Source organism: Manihot esculenta, chromosome 11 (genome assembly GCF_001659605.2).
Source record: "Manihot esculenta cultivar AM560-2 chromosome 11, M.esculenta_v8, whole genome shotgun sequence".
NCBI classification, from domain to species: Eukaryota; Viridiplantae; Streptophyta; class Magnoliopsida; order Malpighiales; family Euphorbiaceae; genus Manihot; species Manihot esculenta.
In genome coordinates this window covers 30864020-30891517 of record NC_035171.2, presented here as the reverse complement: position 1 = coordinate 30891517, position 27498 = coordinate 30864020, and the positions used below count along the sequence as shown (strand labels likewise).

General features: G+C 28.7%; 1 protein-coding gene across 2 annotated transcripts; it reads right to left on the bottom strand.

Moving 5' to 3' along the window:
- Positions 1 to 12189: 12189 nt before the first annotated feature.
- LOC110626472 (serine/threonine-protein kinase GRIK2) lies at positions 12190 to 20451 on the bottom strand. Of its 2 annotated transcripts, XM_043961927.1 has the most exons (14): positions 20213 to 20451; positions 19798 to 19964; positions 19540 to 19569; positions 19054 to 19437; positions 18374 to 18448; positions 18259 to 18303; positions 17379 to 17453; positions 16827 to 16914; positions 16545 to 16669; positions 14136 to 14231; positions 13211 to 13277; positions 13002 to 13117; positions 12809 to 12887; positions 12190 to 12672 (listed from the first exon to the last, which is right to left on the bottom strand). In XM_043961927.1, the coding sequence occupies exons 4-14, from the start codon at positions 19372 to 19374 to the stop codon at positions 12506 to 12508; spliced, it is 1254 nt and encodes a 417-aa protein (XP_043817862.1). In that variant the 5' UTR covers positions 19375 to 19437; positions 19540 to 19569; positions 19798 to 19964; positions 20213 to 20451; the 3' UTR covers positions 12190 to 12505. The 2 variants fall into 2 exon arrangements, with proteins under 2 accessions (XP_043817862.1, XP_043817861.1); XM_043961926.1 differs by lacking the exon at positions 19540 to 19569 and having other exon boundaries at positions 20213 to 20450.
- Positions 20452 to 27498: the final 7047 nt, after the last annotated feature.

The following is a 27498-nucleotide window of genomic DNA, read 5'->3' as shown; positions in this document are numbered from 1 at the left end:
TGATGGGTACCAGCTCATACTTTAGATGAAACTTCATGAGTAGCTACCCTATCAAAATCCATGTGAAAGTGAATGCCTGTATTTATTTAGGTTTCATTCAACAAAATCACATGAAAGAAGAAGATGAAAGGTGATCAACAACTTCACATGAAGCTCATTCAACCCATTTAATTTTCTTTTCTATATATATTTTTTAAAATTTTGGCTTTTATACAAATGCAAAAAAAAAAAAAAAAAACTATTGGGCTTTTTGTAAAGTAATTGTTGATTATCTTTGATGCCCTCTTTGTGGGTTCTACTTACCAACTTTTCTTTGCATTATATACCTTTATGGTTACTTAGAAAATAAATAATGAACTGTGTATGATGAAAATAAAGTAGAAAAAAAAAAAACCTTTTGCACATAGAAACTCATCAACGTTGTAATTTTTTAAAGGTGAAATATACAATTTACTTAAAAATCGATATTAATATAATAAAATAATTTTTTTATTTTGTATGATTTATTTTATAAATAAGAATTTAAAGGCACTCACAAACTTATTCTGGTAATAAGTATGTCTGAGTAAATCGGAGAGATTTTAAATTCTAGTCTCCAATTTTTTATCTCTATTTACAAAAAAAAAATTTAAAGAGAATTATTTAAAAAATTATTTTTATATTTTTTATTGTATAATTTAAAATTGTTGGTTAATGCACGTACTACTTTATATTATTCTCCATTAATTAAACGTGGAAAGATTAAAGTTAGACCTTGAAAATTCAAAAGACGGTAGCAATGCTAATTGGAAGAAAATTTGAAAAAAGGAATATTAATACAAAGAGGTTTGGGGCATAAAATCATGAAGTAGAAAATTCATATTTTCATAGCTGACAAAAGAGATGGGGAAATTTTGAATTTATCTCACAAACCCAGCACAAGAGTTCACCTATTTGCATCAAATCTATATTTCAAATCAATTTCAATCATTAAGAAATTATTGTTATGATTCATTTTTTTTAAATTAAAAAAAAATATTTAATTTCAAACAAGAGAATTATAAAAAAAAATTAATTAACTTAAATTTTTATAAATTTTTTTTTATTTTAAACCGATATTAATGTACTTAATATATGTTTTCTTTTATTTATAAAAAATATTGAATTATAAAAAAATATATGTAAAACGGAAATTAGATTTTTCTTAAAAAATAAAAGTAAAAAGTAAAATAAAAAAATGTTTTCTATAATAAACCACCATAAAAATTTTTAAAATTGAAAATCACAATTTCCTTGAAAAACTTTCCATCCAAATAATGTTTTTACCTTCAGTAATTCCTTCAAAACATAATCACAATAAAATAATGTAAATAAATTCTAGAAGATATATATAATTTATTTTTTTGAATAAAAAATTTATAAATTAAAAAAAATTATTTAATTTCAAAAAATAATAAATTAAATTAAATTTTTATAAAATTTTTCAAAAAATACAAACGGTTGAATAAAAAAAAGTATCTCAAGTACTTCACAAGAGTCAACTTAAGGAATAAAGTATTTATTATCTGAATTTATTATATAAATAATTAATTATATATATTTTGAATATTTTTATAATAATGTCCATAGTTTTTTTACATATATTATATATAAATTAAAATAAATAAAATTTAAATATTTTATTAATTTTTAAATTTTATTTTATAGAAATTTTGAATTAAATGAAGCAAGTATTTTTTGGATAGTAATTAAACTTGAAAGAATATTTTAAATTAAATTTTAATTGTTTCTCTAAGAAAGTTTAATATTTTTTTTCTTAGAAATAAATATAAATATACATGATTTAAAGACAAAACTGGATCCTTGTTAACAGACGGTACAAGATTGCACAGTTGTCAAAGAAAGTTACAAATTGAGCCACATACTTGTTTGAATATAAATATTGCTTTCGTGCATTTCTTACACGCTACCATTCCTATTACGATAATGATATGTCGGCGGGCGGTCAAATTTCAAAAGTTAAGGAGGTGTGTTTTAATAGGTCAAATTGGGCAATGGCTGTTTTAGTCAGCATTTGGGTCTAAAGTCAAAATTTCAAAAGAATAAAATATATATATAAGCAATGAAATATCTGTTGATAATAGAAAATTCTTCCTTACTAAATTTAATTAAAATTTTAAAAAATTATATTTTATAAAGACTCCTATTACATTATTTAAAAATTATTATTTAAATAATGTATCATATATTAATTGTACGAACGCATATAATTTCTGTCTACCACAGTTTGATTGATAAATAATATTGAATTTGTTCTGTATTACCAAGATTTAACAGCTTCCTTACTAATAAATATATTTAAAAGTGAGCAATCGGTCTTTTAATTTAAAATCGAATTAAATTAAATAAATTAAAAATTAAAATTTTGGTGTTTATAAAAGTTAAATTGATTTTGATTAGAAATCAAATCAAACTAAATCGATCTAATTCAGTTCGATTTGATCAATTTAAATTTTTAATAAATTTTTTATATTTTACATTTCATTTTTAATATTTTAAAATTTAATTAGAATATTTTAACCTTAATATAATCTAATCTCTATATTATTAAAAATAATATAATATTATCAACTAATCAGTTAGATTCGATTTTTTATATTTTTTTTTCATTAAAATTGAACTGAATTAAAATAATCAAAACTTTTAAAATTAAAAATTAAAATCAACCGAAATGAATAAAAATTTAACTGAATTTTAAAATTAATTCAGTTTAATCAATTTTTTCAGATAAAATTAAATACTGCTCATTTCTAAATATATTATATTATAAGTTGCAACGGTATAATGTAAGTTATCATAAAAAAAATATATATAAAATTTATTATAGATAAAAATCATTCAAATGTTAATACTTTATTTAGATTTTGATTTTAAATTACCTTTAGAACATCATTATTTTAGATTTAGTACAAATAATTTGAAAATTATATATTAATTTAATTTAAAAATTAGTTTTTAAAAGTTTTTAGTTAATATATATAAGGTTATATATATTTAGCAATAACTTAAATAACAATACAAAACTGACAACGGATAACTTTTTTTTTATAAAAAAATATAATTATTATAAACTCAATTTTATAATATAATGAATTTAGACATTCTTATATGTATTATTTATTCTGATATTTACATATTTTTGTTTAATTTTATAAAGAATTTTGATTTTAAAATTATTAAATTTATTTTATATAAAATTAACTTAAATTTGATAAACCAAAAACAAATACTTATAGATTATCAAATAAAGAAGGGTTATTTTTAAAAAATAGAATAAAATAAAATAAAATAGACAAAATCAAGTACTGAAATGCCCTTTTGCTTTTCAGACTTTTCTCCAGGTTTTTATTGAAATAAACCTGACAAGTACATACATGGTACATTTTTCATTTTTCATAACCTTTTTCTGTACTTAGCTCTATTTATTTCTTCACTCTTCCCCTATTCTCATCTTACTCCTACCTATTCTCATCTCGCGGCAGGAGCAAAAGTATTCGATTTAAATTAAAAAAATTTATTCATTCATTTAAATTTAAAAATTTAATTTAATTTTACTTTTTAATCAATTCAATTTAGCTAAATTTTATGTTTTAAAAATTTTAATTTGATCAATTCAATTGAATTTTAATAAAAATAATCGATTAAAATCGAATCGATCAAACTTAAATTTAAAATGGTGTCATCTTACTCTTATCCCTTTCTATTATACTTGGGTAGCTAGCCTTAGTCTCTCTCACACATTTACTCACGTATGCTCACGCTCAATCACTCACCTCCTATAATAGGACCAGGCGACCGAAAATTGATGATCTCCAGATTTGATTCCACCACTTACCTTCTTCTCCTCGATCTCTCTCTCCCTCTCTTCTTGATCTCTTAGACTCTCAAAACCACTCCACCGGCCAACCCTCCCTCCTTTTGCCTCGTATCTCTCTCTCCCTTCTCAATCTCTTAGACTCTCGTTGACCCATGCCAAGACTCTCCCTTTTTCAGTCTTGCCGTTAGTTGCTGAAACCCTAACTTATAAGAAATGTATCACTCCCACATAATGTATCGATTTCTTCAAACTCTATGAAAGAAAATCGATCAAAGGTAATCAACGGTTTATTTAAATTAATCTTTTTGATAAATGCATTACGCATACAAAATGAATTTTGACTTTATTTATAATTTCTTTGATAGAGCAACATAGTAAATCCAGATATATGATAAATTTCTCTTTTAGAAAGTAATGGTTTAAGTAGATCAATATCTTACTTATTTACAAATCCTTGCTTGGTATCTCATTTTTTATCAATCATAACAAAGTCAAAACTAAACAACTCGGCTGTATTGTAGGGGGTTAAAGAAGTCCCAAATCCTTGTAATTCTGATTCTGACATTCTTGTTGTTTTCACTAATATCTAATAATAGTGTATACGATATAATTCTACAAATAAAAGAATATGATATCAACTAATATAATATTTGAATATATACATAGAAACATAGATTACCCATGGGTAAAAACAGTGAAATATTTCATTAAAAATTTCATGGTATACAATATTTTTTGTATACATTACTTTTTTAGATTCAATTATTTTCAAGTTAGAAGGGAGGGCAATTTTTATTCCTTTTATGGAAATTATTCTAGATAAGGAAATGTATAGTTAAGCATGATAAAAAAAAAGTTCATTCAAAAAATTTCAATATAGTTTAGAGTTTGCCCCTGATTTTTATCAATAGTCATACAATAACATATTTTAACAGAAAATTATTTTTTTTTAATATGAATTACCATTTTTTATTGGTCATTAACAAAATAAACCTATGAGTATAAACTGTATTTCCTACAAAAAAATCTATAATTATTATGGCTGTAAGCACAAGCTCACTTAAATTTTTTACTATCAATCTAGTTTTATTATAAAAATCTAAGGTAGGATTTAAATTTCTAAGTAACATTATAGTAGCGTTTACTTTTAAATTTAATTTATATTGAGGAAAACAATTAAATTCTAAAGTATTTAAAACCACACCCTTATGCACCTTGAGCTACTGCCTGCCCTTCCTCGCGGGTAACAAATCTCCTCCCTCGTTCCTTGACTCGCGCCCACCGCTTCTCTTTCCTCCATCTCACATGCTCTCCTGGAGGGAAAATGCACTCCAAGTCCTTCATATGCTAATAAAGTGGACAAGGACATAACTCTCATGACAAACGACACAGGTGTCGTGCCTCATAACAGGCCAACACCACGATGGGTCAAAAGTGAAGGGGCTGCTCCATTGACGGCCACAGACCCACCAGAGTAAAACAACTTAGCTCGAAAATTGAAAGATAAGTGCCTAATCTTCGGTGTCTTAATTTTCACTTGTTCTGATCTTGAATATCGAAATATAAGCGTCTAATCTACAACCTGTTAATCATTACTTGTTTCGATCTTGAATATTTACAGTACCACAATATTGCATGATATGTTCAAAATAATTCTCACAAAAAATACTCATGCAAACCGCATTTACAGTGAAATTAAAATTTCTTTTTAAATGACCCATGAAGTTTGTGATTGTTATGGAGAAGAAGAAGGCAAAACAATGCACCAAAATGCCAACGGGCTAAGGAAGATTTCAAAAATAAGTAAAAATTGTATTAAATGCAATTTTTTTTATCTTCCTTTTTACTTGATTATTCAATTAAAATAATGCGTTGTTAATTGAAAAATACAAAAAACAAACAATTTCAAAGCTAAGTAAAACTTGCATGGCATGCAAATTATTTTTTTTAACCCTCCCTTCTACTTGATTATTTCTATTTTATATCTCATCCAGTGCAAATTAGACTCTGTGTTTAGTTGCTAATATAGCTTGCCTGATTTGCCTGTTTATCTTGTTACACATATGTCAAATGTTCAAAGCGCAAAAAAAAGAAGAAGAAGAAACAAACAATTAAATAGTTACAGCCTGAGCCTAACATATCCAAGAACTCAAAAGAAGGCAGAAATTGCCTCCTACACGCTATCATCAACCATATTAATAATAATTTTTTTTACCATCTTCAGGATTTTAGCCAATTTGTGAACTCTTTTTTAAACACTTTTAAACTTAGACACTAATGAAGAATAGAAATCTTGTAAAGCCTAAAATTGTTCCCGCATCTCATGGTACTTAGCATGTAGTTCAATAAAAGGTTGTACATAACTATCCTTAATAACTGTTAAGTCCCTATAATTGTAATCCTGAACTTTAAATTCATATATGGCCTTCAAAGAATCTAGAGAAGTCACAATTGCAACATATCTAGCATCTTCCATACTAATATTACTAATTCCAGTTTGATAAGAAATTGCCCTACTTCTGTTACTATCATGATGCAAATAGACAACCTTAACATAAAAGGTTCCCTTATCAGTGGTCTCAGCTTGGTAGCATGAAGGAGGCAAACCAAGCTCATTAAGAACTTCGACTAAAATATTCTCTACTGTAATCCTAAGTAACATTGTCTATGAAAAGGAAAAAAAAAAGTGTAAACACAATGAGAGTAGAAAAAAAATACAATTTTTTTTTGAAAAAAAGAACTAATCAACATGTGACAAAAATTACATTTTCCTAATTTTACAATTTTTTTTAAAAAAGAACTAATCAACATGTTGCAAAAATTACATTTTCCAAATTTTGTTGTATCAAAAGACCCGATGATTGGTAAAAAAAACTGAATTTTTCAAGTATGTTCAACCAACACTATAATGTTTTTCAAAGGCATTAGCTTTTATTTTGAAAAACTTAGCATGAACATTTTCACGAGCCGTAAAAAAAGTATTCATTCTTAGTAGCATCATCTCTTTTTAAACCCTTAAAAGCTCTCAAACAAACATTTTTCATGATCCACCATCATCTTTCTTTAAAAAAAATTTTGAGAACCGTCTATCTTTTATTAATAATCTCGCATTTTTTTATATGTATATATATTTTTTTAACTTGCACAATTGAATATTAACATTTCAAAGACTTTTTCAACTACATTATTTTTTGTAAAACTGACAGAACCTTTACTGTAACAACCCGAAAATCGGACCGCTACCGGCGCTAGGATCTAGGTCGACTTAAGGTCGCCGGGACTCGTAGCAAGCCTCCTATACTCTCTGTGTACCTGTAAAATCCCATACATGATCATACATTTTCTGTAAAAACATAAAACTTTTCTCTGTACTAAGACTCAACATGTGCATGCACTATCTCTGTACTAAAGAACTCCTTACTAGAACTTGCTCTAGACAGGTTAAACTCATACAATGTTAAGCCTGTTGATCATATTCATAAAACATTTCAAAAACATATACCAACCATGTATATAAAAAGGGATTTACAATACAACTAGGTCAAGCACAATACTAAACTTTATACAAAACTAATACATCTCTTTACAATAGTACATGTCCACACTATACTATTACAACTGTTCACTCTTCCTGAACCCTGCTGAACTTCCCCTGACCACTAATCCTGCAAGACTGGGGTTAAAGGAGAGGGATGAGCTACTATAGCCCAGTGAGTAGAACAAATCAAACATGTCAATAAAACATGCTCACATGGAATGCATCACATCACAATTAAATCACCCATCTCAGACGGACTGATTCAAAAATCCCTCAACTGTGCTCGGCCCGCGAAGGAGCTCCTCAAGACTTTATTACGCACCCTAGGGTGCCCTGTGCCCGGCCCTCTCAGGGCTCCTCAGGACTTTACTACGAGGGCTAATGAATCCACTATGTCCGATCCGTACAAACACTGAATAATGCAATGCGTCATATTCGTGTATTCTAATGCACTCAACCTCTTATATATATCATGATGCATGGAACATGCTAAAAGCATTTAATTTCTCAATTTAAAATATGAAGTTTAGTTCCACTCACCTTTGGCTGACTCCGAACTGCCTCTGAATACTCTGAAGCAGTGCTCACTGCTGCTCTCTTCTGTTCCTCTGGTTCATTCCTACACAGGTGGACTCAAATGAGGGACCAAACTAACTCAAAGACATCTATACTAAACTCCCCAAAATCCCCCTAACACATCCTAAAACAATCACATAAAACATGCAAAAGAAGGCTGGACAGGGCACTTTCGGCGGCAGGTTCGGCGGCCGAAAGTCCCTTCTAGAGACGAAACTCAAGCAAATTCGGCGGCACTTCGGCTGCCGAAAGTCCTCTCCAGAGACGAAAGTCCCTAACCTTCGACGGCACCTTCGGCGGCCGAAACCACCTCCTTAGCATGTTCGGCGGCCAAACCTTCCTTCGGCGGCCGAAACTGGGTTTGCCAGTAAGGCAGAACCCTGCTCTGCTTCATGCAAAACTCACCCAACTTCACTCAAACATGCAAACCACAATTCCACAACCTGCATATACTCAAGTATAGGCACAAAGGGATCCAAAACTAACTTAAAACCCCAACAAACATCACAACTCAACACATAAGCATGCTTTGACCACAAATCAACCAAAACCTCAACTTACCCTAAACATGCATCTCTACCCATAAACGCCATAAAACCTTCATAAAACATGAAAAGACGTTCAGGATCTACACTTACCTCTTACAAACAAGAAGATAAACGATCCCAACGTGGAGATATGGAGCAACTCACTCTCCAAACTTCAAAACTTTGATTTTTAGCTCAAAAGTTTCAAAACAACATAAAACCCATCAAAACTTTAAAAGTTTTGAAGAAAACATGAAGATCACCCAAGGAAGAGCATGGTCTCACCTCTATCTGTGTGAAAATGGAAGAAATCTTATCCATTCACCGACCTAGGGCCTTTTATAGGTGGCTGGCCAGGCCACCTTCGGCGGCCTAACGTGAATCCAAACTCATGCATGTTCGGCGGCCGAACTTCACCTTCGACGGCCGAACTTGGCATTTCTTCCTTGGTGCTTTTCTAAAAAAAACGCATTTTCTTTCCACTTAACACATTAAAACATACTAAAACTCTTTAGAAAAACATATCTAGTACCCTCTAGAGAGTTCCGACATCCGAGATTCCACTGGACTGTAGAATTCTGATGTCGGACTCTAGCCGGATATTACATTTACGACTATTTTTTCTACTTATTTGGCAAGCCAAAACAATTTAAAACACTCTCGTTATAATCAACAAAAAAAGAACATGTATTGGATCTTCAAATGATATATATCCCAATCTACATGCAAAGAAGAAATCTTAAAAATCAAAGGATAAGACAAAATGAAGATAGTAGATCAATAGAATAAATAAAACACCTCATAACAAAAAAGATATCTTAAAAAGTAGGAGGCCAGCAAATAAACTTTTGCAAAGAGGATAAAGAGAAGATATTCAATGTTAATAATAACGCCATGAAAGAAAAAACTGAAGGTAGTAAAAAAAGATAATAAATGGCATACCAGTCAAGGCAAATAAGATGAGTATCTCTAGCAAAGCAGCAGGAAAAGCTAAACAAATAAAAAGCACAAACCATTAAGACATGCTAAATAAATGAAGACTTAAAGAGGGAAAAAAACATTAGTTGATAAGTAGTAAAACCTGATAAATAAAAATAAAGGCACATAAAAAGAAAGAGAAAACCTACTCCTCTATAAATAAGAGGAACCCAACTCAAAAGGCGTGCTCACAAAAAGGTCTTGAATCACTGTCGAAGCCGAAGAGGTAAAATTTATAAATTTTTTATATCATAAAGATTGCATTTTGGTTGGATGTTCATGCATGAAAAAGGCAAAATATGAAAGGGTTAAAAAGTTATTAAACCTTTAAAAAGTGAGACAAGAGAAATCATTACACTGCAGAAATAATTATAGAAAAGATATCTTGAAAAGAGTCTGCAAAACCCCTCCCCCACGCCACAAACAACCACTGTTCATATTTCACTTCTTCACTCATTGATTGAAAACATTTTTGCTATGGAGAAACAATTACACATGTTAAAGCTCATAATTTTGCTCTTCACTATACTTTGAATCTTTTAAAATGACCTTCCTCACTTATAATATGTATTACTCTGTTGAAGTCACATAATATGTCATTCAATTATTTTTAACTATATTCAAATAGTTGTGAAATCTTTCACTGGCTTGAAAGAATGCAAACAAATTGATTCCAGTGGTCATCTCATTTCTTTTTCATCCTCCTGTGCATCTTTCACTTTTCTGATTTTCAAACACTGTCATATTAAAGTCATATTAAAGTCCATATCATCATCTCTTTTTTGTCAATGTGTAAAATACATTGGTGAAATGTTTGGTTATTATCACATACCTGTGAAATCCTTGATTGACTTGAAAAGGTTAATTGATCTTAGTGCCTATCTCGTTTCTTTCTCATTTTTCTGTGCATCTTATACTGTTTTTTATTTACAAATGTTGTCACATTAGTCCACATTATCATCTCTTCTCAGTAAATGTGTAAAAGGTATCACTGAAATGTTTAGTCATCATCAAAGCAGTATAACCATATTTTAGTAGCTTAAAATATAAAACAGAGTTTTTAGACTCTTTCTTCAAATACAATAGAGCTCCAACAACTAAAAAATTTCCCTTCAGTACATTCTTGAATCCTGTAAATTCTATGTTAGGTTTTCATATTTTCACATGGGTTTCATTTTGTTTTTTTTTTTAGCTAAGATAAGGGGAAAAAGGGTGAATGCAGAGGAGTAAAGAGAAAGGGGAGAAGAGCAAAGTAGATAAATAAAAAGGGGAAAAAGAACACCATAATAAAACAACGGAATGGAAGGTTGAAGAAAGTAAGATGCTGGGACTAAAAAGACGAAGAGGCCAAGCAACGACACCTTTTTTTATTTTTATTGACAATCAAGGGCTAGAGTAGGGTATAAATTAGAATATGAAGAAAAAATAAAAAGCCTGAAAAGCTCTACTAAAAAGACGTGGAGGGCAAAAAGAAGAATAAATCAGTAAATTACTTTCACAAAATCAATTACACGGTTAACTGTCTTTTATTCTATAGAATAGTAATTATTATAAAATTATATTGGAAAGGAAAATTAATTGAGAGAGGTGCAGGAGGGAACAGAAAATCGCAAATTGTAGCCCAGGGAAGAAGGGGGAAAAAAGCAGATGGCCAGCCTGGGTCCAATAACACTGCAAATTTTGGTGGGAAGGGGATCCACTTCATCTCATACAACAAAACACTATACAAACTGACTCTACCTTTTTCTTTCTTTCTTTCTTTCTGTCCGTCCATAATCAGAAAATCCAAGTGGGGTTTTTAGAATTAGATTGGGAAAGAAAGTCTTCTCTTCTGACAACAAAAGAACACACCCTCGCCTCTGCATCTCAACCTCTCTTTATTTCTTTCTGTACTTCACTCCTAAAATTTACCTCTCTCTCTCTAGGGAATCTCTTCTCCCTTTTGATTTTAATGGAGCTTATTATCCCAATACATTCTTTTTTGTCTTCAAATTACTTCTTTTCTTTTTTTTTTCAATAGGTATTAAAAAAAATCGAATCTTGTTATTAAATATTCGCAAATAGTCTTACCAATCCATCTAAATGGTTGTGCCTTTTCTATTTACTTCTCTCTGTTAAATGGGTATGGACAGTTTAATAGGTCCTCCCAACCCCACTTCTCTTATTTTCATACTTCTCACTTTTTTATTTTTTAGAAAAATATTCTCTTTATTGGGTACTGGGTAAGGTAATTTAAATACGTTTTCAAGCATTAAAAAATCATGTTTAAGTTCTATTAAAAAATATAAACTCATTTAATGAATTTCATTATTAAATATTTAAGAGGTATAAATTACCTCTTTTTTTACCAACAATGGAAAAGAATATAAATTCACTTTTATTTTTATTTTTTATTTTGAAGCATCAACTGCATTTTATCATCACGTGAAAAGGAAAGCCATAATTACCATGAGCTTAAGAAGAAGAAAGCTAAAAGGCTGGATATCTTAGCCCTCCATCAATCTTGCTTAATTTTATTTTCTTTTTCAATAATTCAATTAAACATACCAATTACAAGGAAATATTTTTACATTCTTCGTCTGTACCGGGGATTCTGGGCTGCAAATCAGATGAAATATCGTCTCATCGTACATCCAACTACCAGAGTTTTTCAAAAAAAAAAAAAAAACTACCAGAACAAACAACATATAAAAGAAGTGAATGGTCCACAAAGAGAAGAAAAAGCAGGTTTGCTTCAGACAAAAACTCACCTAAAATATAATATTCCCAACATCAGGTCAAATACACGAGTAAAAAAATAAACAATAAATTCATGACAGTTTATCCCAACCATCATTTCCATTTTCTTCTTTTTCATTTGAAAGCTTAATCATCACAGCAACTGCCTCTCATATCTCACATATTCCAGAGAACTTTGCTGGAAACCGGTCTCCTTTGAAGTCGGAAATTTAAATAGAAAACAAAACGAAAGAGAATCCTGGGTTCCTACTATACATGGCCCAAAAAAAAAAATCATAATTGAAAAATAATTTAGTCAGTACGAGTCTCATCAGATTCGGTGAGGGTCATGTGCGTTTCAAATTTCGTCTGAAGGCTATTACGTTTGCACCAGCATAGATACTGTGGTATTGGTCCATCTTCTCCAATAACCCAACTATGAATTGCTACAGAATCTAATGTCATCCTTTGCTTTGGGTCTGCAAAATAGATAATTGCCAATTCAGAAACAGAGAACGAAACGGAATGGCTGCAAATGAAGCAATAAGGAAATCCAGAAAATCTAGCGGCTCCAGCTTGGAATGTAAATTCGACTCTGGATAAAATATCACCCACCTTTGCAAAGAAGTCCTTCAAGTAAGTCCTTCAACTGTGGGTTCATTTCATTCGGGATCACTAAAGGGTTGTTAACAATCTGGAGAAATTAGAAATAGAGGGAGGGGGGGGGAAACGGAACTCGTCAAACAATTTGTTATAGCACAGATGAAAAGACCTAGCTTCTGCAAAGGAATAAGAACGTTTTGCTTGCCTTATCATATGTATCCTGCAGTGTTTCACCAAGAAATGGGTATTGTCCAAGAATCATACAGTATAAAGTCACCCCCACTGCCCATGTGTCAGCAGCTTTGCCATGGTAGGTCAGCCCTGTTGTTCAGAAGAGAAATCCAGGAATTGTGAGAAGATCACTCCAATGAGTTTAAGCATCGCCAAAAACATTTATCAACTCAGAAACCGAACCTAGACAGCACTCCGGTGCTGTGAAAACAGGGGTCCCAGGAGATCGCCGAAGCTCATCATTATCATCCTGCAGAGCCACATGATGTAAAAATGAGGAGAAAAAGAAATCTACTTGTATATTAATTGTGATAATATCCAATTATTCATTTCTCACTTCACAGGGAACGAGCATTAATCACTATTCCTATGAACTTGGACCAGGAAACATTGTTGTCAGCTAATAATATACACGCATCCATGATAAGCTTAAACACTCATATGAGATTATGCTGACAATGACCGGATACTCATAAGCTCCAGTTTAAGCCGGGCTAGAAATTGCAGCTCTGCACAAGGACTGAGCTCAGGCAATCTGCAGCCTAAAACATGAGTTCAAAGCAACCCACACTTGGTTCAAGGAATTTAATTTTAATTAGATTGCATATAATACGATGCTTAATTGTTTAATCATTAATATTTTGGTATGCAGTAGCAAGAAACAGGTCTTTAATTAGAGTACAATACATGTACATAACATGCAACATCAATCAAAAGAACCTAAAACACATATGCTAATAGTTGCAAGACAGGTCATCCTATTCACGTCCTAGTATCAAACTTTCATGTCCTGGTGGCATGTGGGCTCATGAAAAATGATAATGGTCTTGGATTCATGGCCATTGTTGCTAATTTTAAAAATTCCTTTTCATATGAAGATCAAAGACTCTAACCCACCATACTGGTTGGACATAACCAAGCAGACACATCTGTGTTTAGCTGGTTCATATGGACAAACACCTGGTTTGACCATTTTATGGGTTTGCACCAACACCAGAACAGTTCTTAATTTAACCCGCTTAACTGGCCAGTCTGGTTTTGGGTTTCTAACCTAGAACAACCAGAAGAATATTTTGTCGAAAAATAATGAGAGAAGCAGTTCGATTACCTCAAATACTTGGCTAACGCTAAAATCTCCAATCTTCACCGTACCCGATTGAGTGACCAACAGATTATCAGGTTTAATATCACCATGCACTATATTCTGATAATTGACAAGGACAAGATACATGTATCAACTTCTCTATCCATCACAGTTGAGAAGAAACTATATAAAAAGAAAAAGAAATACAAACACATATTTTGCTGAACATCTTGAGTAAAACACAGAAACAAGTAACAATGCTAGATCACATACATAATGTCTGTATATCTCTAACGGGGTTCATTAATCATAAAGATGCACAAAAGAAATTTTTACTTGTATTCTTCTCTCCAACCTTGCATAATTTTACTAGGATCAATTATTTAATCAAGTCAATGTTCTGAATGAGCCAATAACTCCTCATTGATCAGGCCCAAATCAGGTCACCAAGCCAATGCCATAGGTGCAACTTAGAAGATAAGGAATATATTGAAATTAGCAAAACCATAAGAACGCCCTTCAAATTTATATATGCATGCAGATTTGGATAGCTCAAATAGACATGTTAATACTAAAAGGAAGCTGTCCCCACCCCAATCTCCGCTTCAATTATACCGAACTTCAAATTTATATATACATATATTAACATTTTGAGTAATGAAGAATGGCGACTCAGTGCATGAAACATTCCATACTTGTGGGCTTTGGGAGGTGAGATATAAATATAGAACTAATAAAAGTTATATAAATATGAAAACTATTATTTTGCTTTCAAATCATCATTGTTCTTAGTCTTACGATTTGAATCAATTTCCCACCATATCTATTCAAATCTATGGGGTGAAATTGTAAATGCAACTGAAGCTTATGATTCTTGATTTCTATGTTACAATTCTATATCCAAATTATATGATTCTTAATTCGAACCCTTACGATTCTCAACATCTACATTCTACCAATTTGAATCTATGGGGTTAAATCACAAATGTGTCTGAATTACAACCAAGTCAAAAGAATTGCTAGTGAATTAGGTAAATCAATATCGTTCGACCAAGTCTTCTCCCGATTCAATTGATTATTTTCTCAAGGGTTGTCATATCTTATACTTCCAAAATTTAAGATCTTATTCATTTTTGCTATGAGAAGTACAAAAAAACTTTACCTTAGCTATGCTCCCTCTTCTTTCTTTTTGTTTTCTTTTTTTAGTTAATTTACTTCTCTAATTATAATTATCTTTATAGCATTTTATATTAATATACTTTAACCTTTTAATGTAATATGCTATTTTCTTATTATTTAATTATTTGATTAATTTTAAATGAGAGTTTCAGCACATACATAATGGCAATCATTGTCTACAATTCAGTAGTTCATAATTTATAGCATAAACCATATAATATAATATAACGAGAATATATGGTTCTATTATAAAGCATATTTTCAATAAGATATTTGATATATTATGTTTATCAAAATATGTCATTTATGATATTTTTATACTCATCTTTAGAACATATATTATTTTTAATTAATTTTTTAGATTTTTTTATCAAATCTTACAATTTAATTCGATGCTCGGCTTCTGATTCACAAAATGAAGATTTTGATTCTTGATCTAGATCTCGATTTAGCAACCATGCACATCATATTTTACTCAAAGTTATTAGTTTTTCTCACACACCAGCTAATAGTATTTAAAATTTACTATAAAATGTTTTTATTATTTTATGAAAATATAAAAAAAAAATTTATTATTTTTATAATAACTTCATAAATTTAAAATGGGGATCCTCGTATCTATCCACCTAGTTGCCATTCTAACCTAAACAAAGGTATTAAAATCAAAGTTGGAGCAGCTTTTCACTTGAACAATTAGGAGTTTTGACCTCATGTTCCAACTTTATAACTAATTATGACAAAAAAAGGGAAATTTGGATGGAGATGGCTTACAAAAAAATGTCAATAGTTGGGGCATCATTAAAGAAGTTATTGACAAAAGCTACCCCTATCTGAAAGAATACATGCTCCTCCTTTTTGAGGTGCAATCAATATTCAAGATGCACTAACAATATTTAGGACGAGTATAAAGTTCAAATAAGCTAATTTTCACATAATGATCAAGACTTCACATTTAATTTCTTTTCTTTTAGTGATAAGAAACCTTATCGCTCATTCAATTTCAGAGAATTGAAGAGCAGATGACCTTCACATCCTAGAGACATAAATCCATGTCAACAACTCACATGGGCTTCTAAAAACGTTCCCTATCCTTTCAAGACTCTCATGCCAACATCATTCTTATGATTACTGCATGATAAACAATCAAACATACGACTTGCATGCAAATTCACAACTATGTTGCTTCTGGAAAGTAAGTACGCAGACAAGTAAATATTCAGTCAAACAAAATATTGCAGTGTATCAAGATCATACATGGGCATGGAGATACATTAACCCAGATACAATATCCCGCAAGTACTTTCTAGCAGTATTTTCTCCAATCCCACCAGGAGGACCAGAACCTTCCCAGACCCATTTTCCATCTACATACTCGAGAACTGGAAAAAGAATACGCATTTGCAGTAAATCACAAGATCAATAAGATAGTTCTTCATAATAAAAATAAATGAAAAAAATGCACTGTCAAAAATTGAGCACCAAATGACGAGCATCCTCAAATAAAGACGTAAGGAAAAAGAATGTAGTCTTAAATACCCATGTAGAAGTGATCTGCATCTGGGTCATCAATCACCTCAATGAGATTGACAATATTAGGGTGGTCCAACATTTTCATGATTAAAACCTGCAACAACAGAGGGCAAAAGAACACTTTAATTTATAACTTTATCTAACAATAGTTAAACTGTATATGATCAAATCTATCATGAACAAGGAAGAAACAACTTTAGAAGGGGGAGGTACTAAACTCTTAATAATGGAATGTCAAAATATGAGGCAGTAGAATATATCTACACTGTTGTAATTATTTTCATTGCAAACCTTATGCACTAGCCACTAAATGATTGAGAAAACGTGCATAAACAGGAAAAAAAAAGAGTACATTTATAATGGGTAAATTAAAAATAAGGATGCATTGTGGGAGGAGAGCGAGAGAGACATCAAGGGGGCATCTTTTCTCAACATTTACATCAATGAACTAGTGTTGCATCTATCAGAGCAAAGAAAAAAGAGTATTGCTAAAACATAACATTCACAATGCAACTTACCACTGCATTGATATCAGACAACAAGACAGTAAGCAGATACCTCACGGAGAACATCACTCATGGCAGTCTCTGACGGTGCAACTCGCAGTTTCAATAAATGAGACTTATGAAAAGCCTGCAATTAAAAATTTAGAATTACATGGTAATCAAGTAAAACATCTTAGTAACGTAAAAGGTGAAACATGATTCCAAAAATCAAGCTAACACTGACTCTATCTCAGCAATTCAATACTTCTACTTGTTCATTCTCCATATCATTCAATTAGACCATTAATTTTTTGCTCTTTTTTTCCAGTTTCCTTTGTTTCTTTCCTTTTGTTCACTTACTCATTTTTCCTTATTCCCTTACTTTTTTCCAACTGAATTTTGAGAAATGTATAATTTCGTTGCCCCTCACTCATAAGGAGACTGACACCAATTTTTGTTTCCTAAATATTCATTCTGATATTCCTGGATATAGAGAATGGATTCTATGTCGTTAGCCTTATGCCTGGATATAGAAATATGAATCCTAGTAATTCTAGCATTAATTATTTTATTCCATAAGAGATAGTAAATAAAATACATGCTTACTAAATCCAAAAGGAAGTTTTGGTCACCTTATATATGTACAATGTTAATTTTGAAGTTCATTATTTTTGTGACTACCTCCCAAAGTGTTGTGCTTCACGCCTTAAAAACTATACATGGTTCAGATGTGTACTGTCAAATGCTTAAAATTGACCCAATCCCAGATAACCTCACATACATGGTGGAGAAGTGAGACTAGCCAAACTTAATCCCTTTCCCTATACTTTAGGTTCAAAAGTTGGGGCAGGGTGACATAGAATTCACTATAAATCTAAGAAATTTCAAAGAATTACTATGGCTCTAAACAATTTCTGCTCTAAGCAATTCCTGCATTGAGGCAAAAACGCTACCTTGATTGCATAATTCTTTCCATCTACAGTGCTCCGATACAAAACCTGTGGAAAATAACAGGTTAATTTCTTCAACCAATTCATGCAATGAAGTGTCTTCCAGTGCTCCACTTACCACTTTTCCATAGCTACCTGCACCAATCTTACACACCCGAACATATTCATTGACCATCTTATTACCATCCTCATCCTGCAAAAGCACTCACATAAAGAATTTTTCATTGTTATGATGAATAAATAGCCAATGAAACAACAAGCATACTAGTAAGTCAATAGTGCATGACCCCACGCATGCAGATGCAACAAACATTAATAAGCCTCACACACAATGATCACAAACAAATAGACATGAATATAACCTTGAGATGTTAAACATGATATTATTTTACTAGATAAAAATTACATAATGGTTGGATGTCAGGACCAGTCCATGGCAATGAAAGGAGATGTGAGAATGTCTTAAACTCAAATAAACAAGGAAGAATTCATGCCACAGCTCAAGCCAGGACATACAGTACATGACACAGCAGTGAGATAAGCAAAGAAGCTGCTTAAAAGAGAGATGAATAGCACTTACTGTCTTACAGAATTATTCATTAAATCATATGCAAATATCTTAATTATATGTTACTGGGTATTAGATAAAAATACAAAATATATGTATCTGGGGAGTGGCCTAGCACTATTTTTGAAAAACTGACCGAATCTCTTAATGAATTGGACCATCAAGCCAATTCAGTAAAGTGAAGAGTAGAAGCAATTTTGTAGAAAAAATAGATAACATGATCCTATTACCTCTGAACGAACAAGTTTCTGGGTTTCCTTCACTGGAAATTGCCTGCAAACCATTCCATTCTGTTCTCTAAATCTTAAAATCTCTTCCGAATGTTTGACAGGGGTTGGCAACTCACCATCCTCACCGTAAGCAGTGTCAGTGATGTCACCATTATATGAGCCATCATAATCATCATCAATTTCTTCATCCAGCAAAAACTCCTGGGAGAGATTATGATTCCTCACAGAAATGGGTGTTGTTTTCTGTCTGGGCTTCCAAGTGAACCCAAAACAGCTACAACAGCCCATTACTCTAGCAAGTGAATAGTTCTTATGATACATCAAAAGCTCAAACTTCAAAGCAGTTACAGATTTCTCAGCCTCCGAAAAAATCAACTCCTAATTCTGCAAAGAACACATTCCCCTTAAGTTAGCAGAAACAAATTGCATAAAGCACATCTAAAAGCTATCAAAAACAAGGGGAAAAATCCTGAAGACAAATCTTACAAAATTTTCAATACACGATCAGTGACATACCTTGCAAGTTACACGGGAAAAACACATCAAATACTGTATTGTAAAGATTTATTGCATGTAAAACATTTTGCTTTGCATTATCTTTCTCATTAAGGTACAGAAATTGAACGGATATAAAGGTTATTGTTTACAACTGAACTTTATCGACTTAAAATAATAATAATAATAATAATAATAATAATAATGATAATAATAATAATAATAAACAAAAGGGGGGAAAAACCAAACCTGAAATACAAGAGTGGGATACAGAGGGCTCAAGCCCAATGCAGCTTCGCTATTCCAGAGGATGCCATTCAGCTAAATGGAAGAAACAGCTTATGATAGTGGCTCTGCTAATGTTGGAGCCAAACATGCTGATAACTCCAGTTCTATATCAAAGTGACAGGCTATACCTGCAACATCAAGAATTCGTTGACCTTTCTACATCAATATATTATATAAAAATCCCAGAAAAATAAGATATTTCATAATCGCTTATAATACAACAAGTATTAGGTTAATTAAGGAAACAAAAAGACAAACACACATAGATTTCTAAGACGCTATCAAGCACGAGCGAGAGCTGCAATAAATTTTAAAACAAAATAAAATAAAACGAAGCCAAGAAAAATTTTAAAAAGAAAAAGAAGGAAGATCATACCTTCAAATGAGAAAAATCGATGAATCACTCAACAATCAGGCATTGAAAACCCTAAAATAATGAATTGGGATCCAAATGAAAGAGAATGGAAACTAAAGCCCTAGTCTGAAGGAAGAAAAAGGAGGAGTTGAAGATTAACAAAAAAAAAAAAACCCTAACAGAGAATTGAAGAGAAAAATGTCAGCTTTTAGAAGGGGGATTATGGAATTTGAAAGAAGTACGGGTGGGCGTAATAGGTAAACATTTGGGGGTGGGCCTTTAAATATAATATTAGCTCAGGCAAATTTAGAAATTTCTCTTTCAAGCATTAAAACGTTTTTTTTTTTTTTTTTTTTTGTTCTTTGCTGCTTTTTGAGAAAATAAAATTGTTTTATACAAAATTTTTATTTTTTCGTTTTATGGTGCTTAATAATTATAAATATTTTTCAGTTAGTTTTTTTCTTATTAAAATTATTTTTTATATAAATTTTAGAGGGATCATCCATGTAACTATATTTTAATTAATAAAAAATTTTATTTTTATTAATTTATATATTTTCAGACATAGTAAAAAATTACAAAGAAAATCAGTAATTCCTCTAAACGCCGGAATTTATTTTAATTTTTTACTGTTGTTTCAGAACTATTATAAAAAGTTTATGATTGATTTGTTTGAATCGATTTTTTTTTTTAAATTAGAGATTATAAATTAAAAAGTAAAATTTGAGATCTTTTAAATTGTGAAAATTAATTAAAATTAATGATTTTTTTTATTAAAACAGTGATTTCAATATATTAATTTTGAATTGAGGAGATAGAGCAGAAGTTATATAAGAAAAAAATGAATAAATAAAAATTATTAATTTAACGATATTAATTATATTTTTTAAAATTATGTAATAGTAAAAATAATTTTATATTTAAAAATAGATTAAATATTTTAAAAATATAATTAATGAATTAATTTACATTAAATTAAATTGAAATTCAAATTTGGGTCCATTCAATTTAACCCCTTGAATTAGTTAATCCCATCACAGCCAATATTGCATTTGAATTGAAAATTTAATTAATAAATAAATTATGTAAATTAGAAAAAGAAAAAAGAAAATTGATGTATCATTCTCATTGCTGTATTTGGATGGATTAATGTCGGAAAGTACACTCAACATATTTTATTATGGTGAGCCCCAGCTTCAATCAAATCTCTTTTATTCCCTCTTTAATATTTTTAAAAAGTCACTATCACATCCTATATTTTTAAAAAATTAATTATTTTTTATTTTAAAATTATTTATAACGTTGTTAATTTTTATTAAAAAACTATTAATTAATTTATTTTAATTTTAATAAAAAATAAATAATAAAAGTATTTAAAATTATAATAATTGAATGATATTTATAGATACAATTATAATAATTAAAGAAAAATAAATATTTAATAAGTATTAATGTTATCAAAAATAAAACTATTGTGCGATTGATTAAATGTATCATGACGAATATGATAAAAATAGAATTTGAGAATAATTATGTAAGAGAATTTTATATTTTTATTTTTATGATAATCTCTTTTATATTATGTAGAGATAAAAATAAATATAATATTTTTTTTAATAATACGGATAGCCAATTAGCTGATAAGAAATTCCGTCGAGTTAGCTGGTTAGAAATTTTATGATTACAGATATAACTGATTAGATTATACATGTTAATGATAACTTTACATTAATATTAGATTTATGTAGAGTAGAGCGAGTCTTGATAATAAAATAGAGATTGAAGTATAAATATTTTTTTTAAGTAAAATTGTATTATAAAATTTTAGTCCATAACTCTATTTTGTAACGATAGTTTATAATTTATTTTGAATAGTGATCGAGTAACATCACATATAAATTAATAATTTTTTAAAAAATTTTGATACTTAACATGTAATTCTCTTTTAATATTTTAATATATATATATATATGCATATTTTTAATTAATTAATTTCTCGATATATAATTTGTATCAAAATAATTTTAAAAGTCATTATAGGAAATAATTGATTTTATATATTTTGCAGTAATATTAAAAATAAAAGGGTATAATAATTTTTTTTTTTTGCTTTAGACAACAAATTTTTTTTTTGACACAAAGATTCTAAATCTAGTTTCAATTTTAGTTAAATAAAGTTTTATTCTAATTAGCATAAATTGGTTTTTATATATATATCTTTATTAATTTATTTTTTAGTGAAATTGAAAAAGTCTTTATTTGTACTTTTAAAATTACTTACAAATATTGACTACAAAATTAAAGATAAAAAATAAAAGTTTGATTTTTATACTATTTTAAATTATTGAATAAATTTAATTGAGTATTTAAATATTAAATATTTATATAAAAGTTAAATCGTGAATTTTGTTAAAATTCATGCATTATATTATAAATTATCTTAAAATATATAATAGTAAGAATAAAAAAGGCAAATATAATTTATTTTTAAAGAATATTAAGAATAAATTGAGAGTATCAATCAATGAATATGCAAAATTTTCTATACTCCACCACCTCAAAAGTAGCTTAGAATCTTATCCATAAAATAAAATATCAAGGGATGGATACATATTAATCAGACAAAACGAATCTAATGGGTCCTTTATAATTTATTTTGGAAAACAAAATTTTTTTGTTTGAAATGGGGTGAGAGATTGAACCTGACATCTCTCAAATTTACTCGAATACATTTACCACTACGCTAAGTTTGTGAGTGTAGACAATTAAATTTTATAATGAGTCTAATTTTAAATTAAGAAAACTCTTCAAATATTTGCATTTTATATATATTATCATACTTGATCATGAAAACTGTTTGTGATTAAATTAATTGATTTTGTATTATTAAGTTTAATTTCACTATTTATAAAATAATAAATATTTTTTCTGAAAAGAAAAATTGTAAAAGTTTGCATTTTTTATTTTATTTTAAAAAATAAAAGTAAACAATTAAACCATTTGAATTTATTACAAGAAAAACATTTATGCTATAATTCATAGAAAATGCAGATGGAGTTTAATGATGGTGTATTAGCATATCAACGTGAAAGGAGATTTTGAATTATTTTTTTAAGAAAATAATATAAAAAAATAATTTATAATTTTACATATTTTCACTTTATTAAAATAATATTAATATAATCGAGCAGTTAATAAATAATAATAATTTTTTATATAATAAAAAATATTAACATAATAAATAAAATATAATTATTAATTATAAAAAACATAAAAAAATATCAATGATTCACTTATTTTTTTTTTCAGAATCTATAATTTAATTTACGTAAAATTCATATCACGTAAAATTCATATCTCGTCATATAAATTTTATATCAACAGTTTTAAGACATCAAAAAATTATAACTATTTATTAATGATACAATAATTTATATATATATATTATTTTAAAACAAATTAAATCATAAATTCTAAAATAAAAAATTGATAAAACTATATAATTTTTTTATAACTCCTAAAAATATTTAAAATATATTTATAGAAAGATTTATAATTTAATCATCGAATATTATTAATATTTATAAATCAATTCTTATATTTTAAAAAATATATTAAAATATTCTTAATTTTTATTTTCATCGACAAACAAGTCTTTTAATTTAATTTTACCATTAAAAAACTAAGAAAAATTCAAATTATTCTTTGTCATATATTTCTCTTACAGAATTAAATTCCTTATAATTTTCAACAAATAAATCATTATAATCAACAATAATCAAATTCTTCTCAATTTTCAACCAATCATGCCAAACAATAAAAAAAAAAAACCCAAATTAATCAGATTTCAGTCTCCCAAATCTAAAAAAATTACAAATCTTAACTTTTTCTAAATCTAACAAAAACCAAAAATAGATCCTCATTTAATCTCTATAACACAAAAATATCAAAATTAAGAATTTAATTAATCATAATCTTCAACTTACCATAAAACTATGAGATTAACCAAAATAAATTTGTATTTGAATAATCATATTTCATAAATCTGCATTAACCAACTAATTACATTTCACAATTCAATAAAAAAAAAATTTATAAATATGCACGTATATAGTTTAAATTTTATATTTACATGTATAAATTTTTTAAATTGAAAATTAGAAAATAAGTTTTCCGATTTTTAACATTTAACTAATTAAAATTTAAAAAAACGGTTTTAAAATATTTTATACTATTTTTCTTAACAATAAAAATTATCTTTTCTAACTGAAAATTAATAATGGAAAAATATATTATAATATTTTTACAATTAAAATTAAATAAATTATTATAAAATAAATTAATAATACATGATAAAAATAACTAAAAATAATTAAGTTTCAAACAAGTCCTCCAATAGTTTATTTTTAATTATGAAAGTTTAAGTATCTTTTTATTATTTTAAATTTTCAAATAATTATATTGTTAGAGGTAGCCGAATGGAGCTCCGCCATTCTCTCCCTCCCAAAGCCTATGGTGAAAGATCCATGGACCACAGTTCCAGTGGTTCGGCTGGTTCCATGACTGGGTTGGGTTTCTTGATTTATGGGTCGTTTCTTAAATTCCTTTACAGCCTTGGGCCGTGTAGTTTTCTGATCATCAATGAACTTCAGTTTCTGATTAAAAAAATGCCAATTTCGATTTACAACTCAGATGACAGATGCACATTCATGGATCCAACCCACCTGTATATTTATTATGTTCAAAGGAAGAAAGCTATTCCACTCATAGAACTATGAGGTTCAATTTATAAATGTTGCCGCATGCATTTCTATATTATATTATTGGTCTGTTGAGTAATAATTTTAAAAATGTTAAAAGTACTAATATTTGGAGTGATGCATAGCAATTAATTTTAAATTTTATAAAATATTTAGACTATACTTAATTTTTATTGTCAACGTTCGTTGGAAGTTTACAATAAATTTTTGAAAAAGAAATTTCGAAACGGACGACTTTAAAAAAATATGATAAGACTCAAAGACCTATCATAAAATTCGAAATTCAAATTCTATCATTTAGGAAACTAATTTTACGTTTTAATTATTTTTAAATTTTTTTATAAATTTTTTGCTTTAAAATTTTTGTTATTATAAATAAATTTTTTTACTATGTGAGACACTTTTCAATTTTTAATATTTTATTTTCTAAACTTTATTTTAATCAAACGTTCTTAATTAAAACTGTTAGCGGTGTCTAAATAGTTTTATTTCATGGAGAACGAAAAAGTGTATTATGAAAAGTTTCTTTTTTATAATATTTAATTAACTACTATTAATATAGATAACTAGAAGTGAGTAATTGATGGGCGTCAAAACTATCAAAAATAAATTTCTGCTTTAAAAATAAAATTTGCGATAATGGTAATTAGGGTCGATCCTACAGAGACTGATAAATAAATTAATTCTATTGAATGAGGTAAAGTAGAATAAACAAAATAAAATAAAATGGGGTTCAAAGAGGAATAAATAAAATCAATTTAAAATAAGAACCAATTTAAATTTAAAAGAGAATCAACATGAGATACATCCAGTTAAAGAAATAATTTTAGTTCCATTTTTTATGGGTTGATCACATATACAAAATAATCTCAATTTAATTAATAAACCAGTTATAGATATCGAAAACGCTTCAGCTATCCAATCCTTTCTTAATTTTAAACTAGTTAAGAGACGCTCGTTAATTAGCTCTAACTCTCGGACAACCGTAGGAGACGCTCCTATAATTTAATCCAATTATTGTATTAAAATTTAAAAGGACATGATTCTAACTAACAAACGCGAGACGCTCGGTTCATTTAAGTTAGATTATACTATTTCTTAAAAAGGCCTTACGCAACCTAATTCACTACCTATTTCAGTTTAGTTAAACAATTACGGATTTAACTAACCTGAATAGCAGTCTACAATTCTATCAATTGAGCAATGACACCTTAATGCAACAACCCACAAAATGATATTAAGTAATAAACACAGGAATAATATAAATATCAATAATTGAAAAAACTATAAAATTACATCAATTTCACAACTCGTTTAACTGGAACTTTAATTATTCTGTAACTGAAAAGAAGGTTTTAGCCACACATGTTCATGGCTAAAAATAGGAGATAAAAGATAAGATAAGATATCAGATACATCACAATGCATCTTTATAGTGCTAAGAGTCCTAACCCAAATACAAGTATCTAAAATCAAAATTGAGTACAGTTTGGCAGATAAGAGTTATCTGTTTGGTTCTCGGATTTGAGGCTGGCTTTATCAAGTATGTTTGTACCTATAACGCAGTCCATAACCCAGTTCGTCTAGAATATCCTTTTATGAATTTGATTGTGACCACCTTTTATCTCAGAATGTAGATTCCAAATTAGATTTTTCTTGTTATTCTTCAATCCTACCAAAATAATGAAATTTAAACAAATCAATCTGTTTTAAATGAAATCAAACTCAATATCTAGATATTTTGTAATATTAAAGTTGCATAATTATGTATATTATCAGTAATATTTAGTTCAAATTAAAATAATGGATCGAATCAAATTAATTTGAAAATTTTATTATTTTATATTATTTTCGGTTCATTTCATTTTAATTTTTTAAAAATTCAATTATTTTATTTTGATTATAGTTTTGATGATAAAAATTGGATAAAATCGAACTGAATCGATTAGTTACCAACACTATATAATTTTGATAATATAAAAATATTAGACTCTAATTAAAATTAAAATATTCTTATTGAATTTTAAAAACTTAACCGATCAAACCAAATAAAAAAGAATCGAGTCAGATTGGTACTCTCTACTAATCCGATTCGATTTAATTTTTATAATTTCAATTTTCAATTTATTTAATTCAATTTTAAAATCATATTATACTCACTATTAAAATAGCTAATATTACTGAATTGTCCTATAATTCAAGAACAACTCATGTTATGATGAGCGAGGAATCTGGCCGGCTTTGATGGACATAGCTTTAAGCATCTCTCAGTATAAATTCATATATTATTGTATTGTTGTATTCTACTTTTTCTTTTCCAAGAAGTTCTCCATCACATGGATCACAGAGTCAAAATTGCCTCAAGGTTAGGGCCTAGGGTGGTGGAGTTAACATTTTATAATAAGACCTGCCCCAGTTATGTGGACAACAAGCCATTTTTATATAAATTTCTTGGTTTGCAAACCCTATAATTACTAATTAATTAGTTAATAAGTTAATCACAATTTAAATTTTTTATAAAGAAATTCATATTTCTATTATATATAA

Bases quoted from the DNA above. Each gene is read 5' to 3' on its own strand.
- LOC110626472 (XM_043961927.1), bottom strand. From the start codon at position 19,374: ATGTATCATAAGAACTATTCACTTGCTAGAGTAATGGGCTGTTGTAGC. The intron at 18,304-18,373 runs GTAAGTGGAGCA...TATTTTCCACAG, and splicing joins CAGGTAGCTATGGAAAAGTG to GTTTTGTATCGGAGCACTGT. The intron at 17,454-18,258 runs GTAGCGTTTTTG...TTTTAATTGCAG, and splicing joins GAAAGAATTATGCAATCAAG to GCTTTTCATAAGTCTCATTT.